Source organism: Aulonocara stuartgranti (assembly GCF_965226115.1).
Source record: "Aulonocara stuartgranti genome assembly, chromosome: 17".
Classification (NCBI taxonomy): domain Eukaryota; kingdom Metazoa; phylum Chordata; class Actinopteri; order Cichliformes; family Cichlidae; genus Aulonocara; species Aulonocara stuartgranti.
In genome coordinates, this window is record NC_138953.1 from 16,246,938 (window position 1) to 16,257,686 (window position 10,749).

The 10,749-nt window shown below is 42.9% G+C and overlaps 1 protein-coding gene across 1 annotated transcript; it reads left to right on the forward strand.

Moving 5' to 3' along the window:
• The first annotated feature begins 2,933 nt into the window (after window positions 1–2,933).
• Window positions 2,934–10,749, forward strand: phb2b (prohibitin 2b). The gene is made up of 10 exons (XM_082511138.1): window positions 2,934–3,062; window positions 3,896–4,028; window positions 4,306–4,390; window positions 5,388–5,467; window positions 5,724–5,908; window positions 6,097–6,226; window positions 6,403–6,506; window positions 6,852–6,929; window positions 7,109–7,188; window positions 9,938–10,749. The coding sequence occupies exons 1-10, from the start codon at window positions 3,042–3,044 to the stop codon at window positions 9,960–9,962; spliced, it is 921 nt and encodes a 306-aa protein (XP_082367264.1). The 5' UTR covers window positions 2,934–3,041; the 3' UTR covers window positions 9,963–10,749.

The window sequence follows — 10,749 nt, forward strand, 5'->3', positions numbered from 1 at the left end:
TGATGCGTTCTGTTTATTTTATTAATTAATAATTTTCCCCGACCTGGTTGGGAAACAATTTCCCCAATTTCAAATGATGCATGTAGAGTTGTTGGAAAAATTCCCATGCACCCTGAAGTATCTTATCGCAGGTAAAGACTTGATATGCTCTTCTATGGCTAGGCCAAAAAACAGGTGGAGTCTCCTCTCTAGTACTGGGGCAAAGACTTCCACAGGCCAAGGAATGTCATTCCCCTAGTTACCCATGGGACCACCATCCCAGTTTGCCAATCCAGAGGGGACTGTCCCTGACCTCCACACAATGCAGCAGAGATTTGTCAACCAAGACAGCCCCACAGCATTTACTTCACTGCAGATACTAGTCAGCTGGCTCCAGAATCCAAGAAACAAACCAAGGGAAGAGGAGAGAGAACTCGATTGCTTCCCCTGCTCCCTTCACTTTTGGCGTCCACCATTGAGACAGGTACCAGCAACTTTACAGCCAGAAATAGAGGAGTGGCATCTGACTAATTTGGATCCTGACCAAAGATCTACTGCTCTTGGAGCAGGCATTTTGCCAGATGGTGCCTCCACATCCACACTGGACATTTGATTGAGATTTCCACATCAGTGCATCTTCCCACACCACCTTGACAGTTGACAGCTCAGCTTCTCTCAGCCTAGGTTGTGGGTGTTAAGTGCACTGATGTGGAAATCTCTTCAGTTTCATGCAGATTTTTTTATGGATTTTTTTTTTATGGATTGAACAATTATGTTTAGAAATGTACTTAATATACTGTAGGTCGTTTTCAGTGTTTATTTGTGACAGAGGGATAGCAGCAAGAGAGAAAGGGAAGGATTACAAGATGGTAGTGAGACCTGCTATGATGTATTGTTTGGAGACAGCGGCACTGAAACAAAGAAAGAAAGCAGAGCTGAAGATGTTCAGATCTTCATTATGAGTGAGCAGGATGGACAGGATTAGAACTGAGTCCTTTAGAGGGACAGCTCAGGCTGAGCAGTTTGGAGAAAAAGTGAGAGAGACGAGGTTGAGATGGTTTGGACATGTGCAGAGGAGGGAGAGTGGATATATCAGATAAAGGATGATGAAGATGGAGCTGAGAGGAAAAAGCACATGCTAGGGACAGGGTGAGATGATCCACTGGGATAAAAGACAAAAAAAAATCACATAGCAAGCAGAAGAAACTCAAACACTGTTTGGGTAAATTCTACAGGGTGGGCCATTTATATGGATACACCGTAATAACATGGGAATGGTTGGTGATATTAAAGTCCTGTTTGTGGCACATTAGTATATGTGAGGGGGCAAACTCCTCAAGATGGGTGGTGACCATGGTGGCCATTTAGAAGCCGGCCATCTTGGATACAACTTTTGTTTTTTCAATAGGAAGAGGGTCATGTGACACATCAAACTTATTGGTAATGTCACAAGAAAAACAATGGTGTGCTTGGTTTCAACGTAACTTTATTCTTTCATGAGTTATTTACAAGTTTCTGACCACTTATAGAATGTGTTCACTGTGCTGCCCATTGTGTTGGATTGTCAATGCAACCCTCCTCTCCTACTCTTCACACACTGATAGCAACACCGCAGGAGAAATGCCAGCACAGGCATCCGGTATCTGTAGTTTCAGGTGCTGCACATCTCGTATCTTCACACCATAGACAATTGCCTTCAGATGACTCCAAAGATAAAAGTCTAAGGGGGTCAGATCGGGAGACCTTGGGGGCCATTCAACTGGCCCACGACGACCAATCCACTTTCCAGGAAACTGTTCATCTAGGAATGCTCGGACCTGGCACCCATAATGTGGCGGTGCACCATCTTGCTGGAAAAACTCAGGGAACGTGCCAGCTTCAGTGCACAAAGAGGGAAACACATCATCATGTAGCAATTTCAAATATCCAGTGACCTTGAGGTTTCCATTGATGAAGAATGGACCCACTATCGTTGTACCCCATATACCACACCAAACCATCACTTTTGTTGTTCCAACAGTCTTGGAGGGATCCATCCAATGTGGGTTAGTGTCAGACCAATAGCGGTGGTTTTGTTTGTTAACTTCACCATTCACATAAAAGTTTGCCTCATCACTGAACAAAATCTTCTGTATGAACTGAGGGTCCTGTTCCAGTTTTTGTTTTGCCCGTTCTGCAAATTCTGTGCACCGATCTGGGTCATCCTCATTGAGATGCTGCAGTAGCTGGAGTTTGTAAGGGTGCCATTTGTGAGTAGCTAATATCTGCCGAAGGGATGTTCGACTAATGCCACTCTCCAGTGACATGCGGCGAGTGCTACGCTGTGGGCTCTTGCTGAATGAAGCTAGGACAGCCACTGATGTTTCTTCATTAGTGACAGTTTTCTTGCGTCCACATTCTGGCAAATCCAACACTGAACCAGTTTCACGAAACTTAGCAAGCAGTTTGCTAACTGTAGCATGGGAGATGGGTGGTCTCGTAGGGTGTCTTGCATTGAAATCTGCTGCAATGACCCGGTTACTGCGTTCACCAGATATCAACACAATTTCGATCCGCTCCTCACGTGTTAACCTCTTCGACATGTCAATGGCTGTGAACAAAGAGAAACTTGTAAATAACTCATGAAAGAATAAAGTTACGTTGAAACCAAGCACACCATTGTTTTTCTTGTGACATTACCAATAAGTTTGATGTGTCACATGGCCCTCTTCCTATTAAAAAAAACGTTGTATCCAAGATGGCCGGCTTCTAAATGGCCACCATGGTCACCACTCATCTTGAGGAGTTTGCCCCCTCACATATACTAATGTGCCACAAACAGGACTTTAATATCACCAACCATTCCCATGTTATTACGGTGTGTCCATATAAATGGCCCACCCTGTAGATGACGGCTGGATTTTGGAGGCTAACAGAGACCTCCAGGGGGCAGCATTACTTCTGTGAGAATGCTTTTATGACGTGAAATGCCGAAGAAAAAGGGGACTACATGTCCCAGTGTAGTTTGCGGCCCACGCGGAGGGGTTCCATCTGTGTCGACCTTGGGCTTTGACGTTTAAAACATGGCGAATAAGGAGCCGAATGTAAGTGTTTGAAATGTGACTGGTTTTGAATGAAGACAGCATGATCTTTATTGTTGTGCGACATGTTTATCTGGCACTAATGTGACTGGTGACGAGGCTAAGTTAGCATGCTCCATCAGATTGAGCAGCTTTGCTAGTTTCGTTGTAGTTCACTAACAGCTCGGTTAGCAGCGACAACTGCTGTATGTGATCTAGTAGGCTTTACACGATACAGGTGAGGGCAGGAGATAGTGGGACAGGGCGACCTTTCGCTGTGAGGCAGATGTTTCACACTGTAGGCAATATCATGAGATTACATGTAGCTGACCTTCTGTTAGTAGAGTAACCTGAACTGGGCTATACAGGCAAACCTGCCGGCAAGCTACTGTTAGACCTTGTTTCTGCTTAAGGATAGCGGGTTTCTTCTCTACTACCACATATGGTTTTCAAGCATTCATCGTTTTTCTTAACTACCTAAACATGCCAATGCCAGCTAACAGTGGGCGGAAGGCAGTGATCCACCGTGGACAGGTCCCACATACATCACAGAGCTAACACAGACACAGCCAATATTCATGTCCACATCCATGTGTATGAATAACCCGGCTGGCATGCATGTGTTTAGGCTGTGGGAGGAGAACATGCGGACTCCACGCACAGAGCCTTAAGTTCAAATCCACAACCTTGGTACTGTGAGGTGATGGTGCTAACCACTGCACCATCATAGCTCCATCAGCTAAATGATAAATCAGAAAAATTAAGCTTTACACCTGACATAAACATAAACCGCACCAAGATACTGATTGTATTTTTGTTGTTGCACTCTCGCCACCACATACAAACACAAACTGCAGCGGTTCATCCAGCACCTGAGGGATCTGGCTGGTCGGATGTCCTCATCTGGTGGCAGAGGAGCCGGATTAGGAGTGAAACTGCTTCTTGGAGCTGGTGCATTGGCATATGGCATTAAAGAAGCCACCTACACAGGTAAACACAATGTGGGATTTTTAGACCATGCTTTAAATTTGTGGCAGCCTGGGTAATGCTATAGTTATTTACAGAAATAGATTCGAAGACCTGTTTAGAAACTTTAATGATGAATTTTGTTAATAACATGCTGTGTACTAGAACTGTACTACTGTACTTATTGATCGAGTTAAAGATGGTGACAAGGCAAGGTTTCACAACTTCAGTCATGCTAATATAGTGTGTGTGTGTGTGTGTGTGTGTGTGTGTGTGTGTGTGTGTGTGTGTGTGAGAGCAGTGGAGGGTGGTCACAGAGCCATCATCTTCAACAGGATCGGAGGGGTGCAGATGGACACAGTTCTGGCTGAAGGGCTACATTTCAGGTAGAGTTACAGCTAGTGTCAAGATAAATTTTAGATAAATTTATGTGAATCTATTAATGATACAGATTTTGCACTCAGCACAATTAAATGAAATCTCCCTGAATATTCCCCGAGAAACTGACTCTTAGTTCATTAAAAAAAAAAAACTTTTTACTATTATTTTTGTGAGTCATTTTGCCTGATGACACCCAAAGCAGTTTCCAAACCACTTTTATGTTTGTTTGAGAGGTACATGATTAGGCAGAGTGAAGGATTCTGTGTGTGCAACTTACACAGATGTCCTTGTATGCAGTCCTCCAAAAAACCAACAGCTCGTAGCCCAGCAGCATTTGCTATGCATAGGTTAAATGCTGATTGATTGACAAGTGTACCTGAAAAGAAACGGACACCAGCTTTGACTGTAAAGGGGAGAAGTGCAGGAAAAAATGTGAAGAAGATGAGAAGCACACTCAGTTTACTTTAGCGCTTTAGGTTTGGACTTTGCTCTTCTTGGCTGGTTCTAGAGATTTTTGATGCTGCCCCCTGGTGACAGTAAATAGTTAGAGCATGTGACTACAAAGCTCTGTGTAGGCTCATGGCCCAGCTGTACTGATGCCTTTAGATCTTTGGTTTAAAGAACTACAAGAAAACCATTGGCTTTAGTACTGCCGTAGTGCAGGAGATGAGCCACAGCCAAACATGGCGGAAACTGTGTGGGTGGCCACAAATCGGCATGTGTTGGGTCCTATGGTATGTGTGTTGTTTTTCAGCCTCAGCCACTCATCTAATAATATAATATAATATAATATAATATAATATAATATAATATAATATAATAAAGACATGAAATGGGCTGTGAGCTCTGTGGTGAGGTCAAGACATTACCTTTAAAAAAAGATTATGAATTAAGAATATTAAAGGTGATCACAGCACATGATATCTAAGTCATTTATAACTTAAATGTGAGTATGCTTCGAAATCTTGATCAGCTTTGCTATGACTTTCAAATCTTTTGTAGGATCCCTTGGTTCCAGTACCCTATCATCTACGATATCAGAGCTAAACCCAGAAAAATCTCCTCTTTGACTGGAAGCAAAGGTAACAAACATGGGGGGCTTTCTCACTCTCTCTCTGTCACACACTCTCTATCTCGATTCTTTATTTGTTATTTGTAATAGTGATCTAGCTCGTGCTTGAGACAGCTGCTGATGAATGTATCGATGTGCCAGTATAATAACTGAGGCGAAAGATTTGTTTTAAGTTCAGAGTTACAAAGGCGAATATAACAAAACTTGTTGGAGAGGTGGCAAAGAAACCATTCGGTCATTTTTGGTGTGTGCATGTTTGTTTGTAGATCTGCAGATGGTGAATATTGGAGTGCGGGTGTTGTCCAGACCCATGGCATCCAACTTGCCAGCCATGTACCAACGGCTGGGGAAGGACTACGATGAGAGAGTCCTCCCGTCTATTGTCAACGAGATCCTAAAGTCTGTGGTAGCAAAGTTCAATGCCTCCCAGCTCATCACACAGAGAGCACAGGTACTGCAGCACCTTCGCACTGCTGGGGGGGATTCATGTTTTTCCTGTTGGCCAGTTACTGTAATCAGCATTGATAAGTTGATCCAGAACAGTAACTATAATATTCAGCTGATTCGACTGTAGATTCAGTCGTTCCACTAAGCTGACACACAGTGCAGATCATACTTGTGTTGCTGTGTCTCGTTTAGGTGTCTCTGCTGGTGCGCAGGGAGCTATTTGAAAGGGCGAAAGACTTCAACATCATTCTCGATGATGTCGCCATTACTGAGCTGAGTTTCAGCAACCAATACACTGCTGCTGTGGAAGCTAAGCAAGTTGGTAAGGCTCAGTATACCGCAGTGTTATCAAACAGTGAATCAGACTGCTCCAGTCTGTCATTAGCATCACTGGAGCAACAAACAGCGAAAATGCTGTTGCCATAGTTTTCATTATTGTCTCTGAAGTAAATGTGGCTGCTTGGGTTGCATTGACCACGCCTGTTGTCTTGTGTTTAGCTCAGCAAGAGGCCCAGAGGGCCCAGTTCTATGTGGAGAAAGCCAAACAAGATCAGCGACAGAAGATCATCCAGGCTGAAGGAGAGGCTGAAGCTGCTAAAATGGTAAGCAGACACTGACGTTGTCTCGGTGCAGTGTTAGCAGCAGTTATTACTGCACAACAAAATGCTGTTTTTCTGAGAAGCTGTTACATGTCAGCCAAGAAATAAAGTTGTTCTCTATTATGCGAGTGTCTTTTCCGTGCAAACTGGAAGTCGGGATGTTGTACCTGAAACCTCTACGGTTTCACACATGTATGTAACCCGAGTCAGACAGCAAAACAAGTGCTGAGAATGAACTGTGAGAAACGTAAATATCCATAGAGAACAATCAAAAGTAATCATTCTCTACCTTTCTTGTCATATTGTATGAATGTCGTTAATAATCTAAACACAAACTGTTTCCTTCAGCTCGGCCAAGCAGTGACTAAGAATCCTGGTTACCTGAAGCTGAGGAGAATCCGAGCGGCACAGAACATTGCTAAGACGGTCAGTACGCTCCTTCATTGCCTGTGGCTTCGTTTCTGTTTTGTCTTGACACTCAGTAAAATCCCAGAAATGCGTGCTCTGGCTTTTGAGTAATCAGCAGAATTCCTCCCCGAGGTGAAAATGTAGACTTTAACTCCCAACATTGGGAGGTGACTAATAATTGCTGTGTCTGCTTCCAGGTGGCATCGTCTCAGAACAAGGTGTATCTTAATGCTGACAGTTTGGTCCTAAACCTACAAGACCAGGCACTTTTTAACAAGTAGGTTTACCCACAGTCTCTGTCCCTCACAAACATACAGACCAACACACAAATGTCTGCATCGCTTCATTGTTTCATTTTATTACTCGGACCATGCACAGATTACCAGTTTTGTACCAGATTTCGCTGTCAGCTAATTTCCATCTGCATCACTTCAAAGGATGCTGCATCCTCTTTTAGTTTCCACTTGTCTTGACTGTGAACGATCGGAGGCTGAAGCTCAACTCCCACGTTCAGTTTTGTTGGCATCTGCACACAATCAGCAGACTGCACATGGCTCAGTAGTTACAAAGTGAAACAACACTTTACATTTCAGTGAGTAAAGCAGCCAGATCCCTGTGAACCTCCGTCTTAATCTACATCACTTTAACAGAAAGTATAAACAGTGTTTCTTTTCCTGTAAAATATCCTGCTGGCATCAACATAAATTCAATTGCAACATTATTGCCTTCACTAAATTCACTTTTATTAGTTTATAAAACAAAGCACAGTCTTTACTTTTTAGCTCATCCAGCTGAAGGACTTGTGCCATGTTGAGGCCTCCAGTGTCCATCTGTCCACAGTTCAGCTGCTGCTCTTCGTAGAGTCTTTTTAACATTTTAGCAAAACTTGCAGGTGACGATCACCTAATGGTTTCCCCCACAAACTGTGCTCAAAGTTGCTTTACGGGCGGTGACCTACGAATGATGAGGGAGCCGGATGAGCTTTTACATTATTAAACTTCTGGTCTTTATGTAACTTTTCAAAAACAAACCGTTCTAAACAAAAACCCCTCAAACACACCTCTCCACCAAAGCATGGCACTTTTTACCCCATCAGCTGTGAAAGGCTATTGTGATCACCAGTGTTGAAAATAAAAATTAGTTACTAATTACTGATTACTTCTCCAAGAGAGTAATCCTATTACTTTACTCATGACTTATTTTCAAAAGTACAGTGCATGGTCGTACTCTATATTATCCATCGTTGATCTTCACACGTCGCACGCTCGTACGTCATTGTCATGAGACACTCTCACAAACAAAATCGCGGTTTAGTAACGCAGCGTGCTTATGAGGAAGAAACAGTAATCTAATTACCGTATTTCCCGGACTACAGAGCGCACCTGAATATTAGCCGCACAAGCTAAAATCAGGGGAAAATCCTGTTTTGTACATACATTAGCCGCACCTGACTAAAAGCCGCAGGTGTTTCAATGTTGACTCATCATATGTAAGAGAATATGCACAAAGGGAATTGTCAGGAAAGAGATGGCTGTTTGGAGACACACCCCTTTTATTAATATTTTGAAAAACAAGTTCTGGGTACATATTTGCATAACTTTTTAGGTATATGTACAAGTAGCGGTAATTACAAGTACGAAACATGTACTGTGCTTCATAAATGAGTAACAAATGTAGTACATAACAATAACCTACAGCACACCAGAAAAATAGATTCGGACTACCTTTTAGGCTCAGGTGCAGTGACACGGCTTTAACAAGAAGAAAAGTCAGTCATTCACCACCATCTTCCTCTTCTTCCTGCACACTAAAAACCACCAAAGTCCTCTCCTCCAGTGTCGGAAACGAACAGGCTCAGGGTGGCTTCGTCATCCACTCTCAGCTTCTTTCCTTTGTTGTCAGTGTCAGAGTCGAACACCCTCTGAAGGGCCGTGGCGGTGTCCTCCTCTCCATCATGCAGCAGTCCAGCCCTTCGAAATCCGTTGGTGATCATGGATGTTTTCACACTTTTCCACGCTGTCAGATTCCACCGGTGGAGTTGAGCATAACTTGCTTTTCGCAAGTTTATCGCCGCTCGTCATCCACGCCTCCCGCTGAACGCGTAGCGCTACTTTGAAGTTTGTTTTTCGCGCTACTTGTACGGCACTACGTTGCCTGGCGGATGGGCATGTGACCAACATACCACTCTTGAACCCCGATACTGTGTGTCTGATCACATGCCCTTCCGCCAGGCAACGTAGTGCCGTACAACAGCGGAACAAACAAAACAAATCGTCTTACGATATGACAAAAATCACGGACAATCCATAGAAAAGCTGCACCTGACTAAAAGCCGCAGGGTTCAAAGCTTGTGCAAAAAGTAGCGGCTTATAGCCCGACAATTACAGTACCTTTTTGCAATAGTAATCCCTTACTCTACTCGCTACTTGAAATAAGTAATTGGATTACAGTAATGTTACTGCCCATCCCTGGTCGTAACCCAGGCAGGTGGGCAGCATGCACACTGAAGTTTGTAAATGCAATAACACACAATGACCTTGAACTCAGTTCGAGTCAACTTGACGAGAGGTCAGGACTGGCAGCAGTCATTAGTTTTATATAGTACCAAATAAAAACACAAACTACTTCCTCTGGAAAATGTATGAACACTCTTCAGTCTCTATTTTGTCCACAACACATAAGCAAGAAAACAGCTAACGGGCTTCACATCTGCATCGTATCTGAAACTCGTGCCTTTATTTTTGTAAATACAGATTTAGTTCAACTAAATTTAATAAGTGAAATGTTTAATATTTATTGCCTGTTCATCGCTAAAGGATCTGGTCTCTGCTCTGTGTTGCACTTTTCTTCTGACTCAGCTTTTTCAACAAGGTTGTTAAATTCCATTTCTACGTTTTACCACTGAGTTTATTTCCACTCCTGATAACATGAAATTTGAACAGTGTTGTGCTCGACAGCAGAGTTGGGACTCTGAGTTTAGTGTACACTGTTATACACAGTTAATGTGGTGTTCCCTTGTTTTTCAGTTTGACAATGGGTGCAAAGAAGTGATGAAGAGGACACGAGCTCTTGCAGAGGCTGTTGATTTTGCTTTGTGCTACTGGAAAAATCAACGTACATGACTGGAAACTTGATTTCTTTATGGTTTTTCTTGTTTTAATTCTCTCATGTGTCGGAGTGACTTTCATCAATGAGTTGTCTAGTGATACATAAAGGGGACGTTATTAAAATCCACATTGAATACGTCTAACAGATTTGTTGAAGAAAAGATCAAAATCCAGTTTTACCAGAGACTTTTGTGTTGAAGGATTTATGCAACAGTACATATGGATACTTAAGAAGATCAGAGACTTCTGTCAGGAGGAGCTCATTGGCCTAAAACGTCTCCAAGCCGCTTGTCTAGTTTGGCTGCCGATGTTCGTTTTACATGTTTTATCAATAAATGTTCCTGTTTCCTCTTTACAGCTATGACATGAGAATGTTAGCTCCATCTACACATGTGTGTGAGTTTATAATACAGCCACTGCTGCTAGCAGACCATCTTATGCATTAATAAAGTTTATTAGGAAAAGTTCTCATTTCTATTAGTTACACCGCTCTACTAACCAGCTGTCAAAGGTTAACTGCAGGGTTAAGACAGAGAGGCAGACAACCGCTCATGCTCATAGTCACACCTGTGGCCAATTTAGGATTGCCAGAAAACGCAACTCATGCATGTGATGGGACTGTGAGAGGAAGTCAGAGAGAACCTACACAAGTGCTGGGACAACATGCAGGCTCCACAGATTTGACTACAACTGTTAAAGAAAAGGAAAATAAAGGAAAATGCAATATCAAA

Coding starts and splice junctions, on each gene's coding strand:
- phb2b (XM_082511138.1), top strand. CDS start 3,042: ATGGCGAATAAGGAGCCGAAT. Junction 5,468..5,723: donor CTCTTTGACTGGAAGCAAAG/GTAACAAACATG, acceptor GTTTGTTTGTAG/ATCTGCAGATGGTGAATATT. Junction 6,507..6,851: donor AGGCTGAAGCTGCTAAAATG/GTAAGCAGACAC, acceptor TGTTTCCTTCAG/CTCGGCCAAGCAGTGACTAA.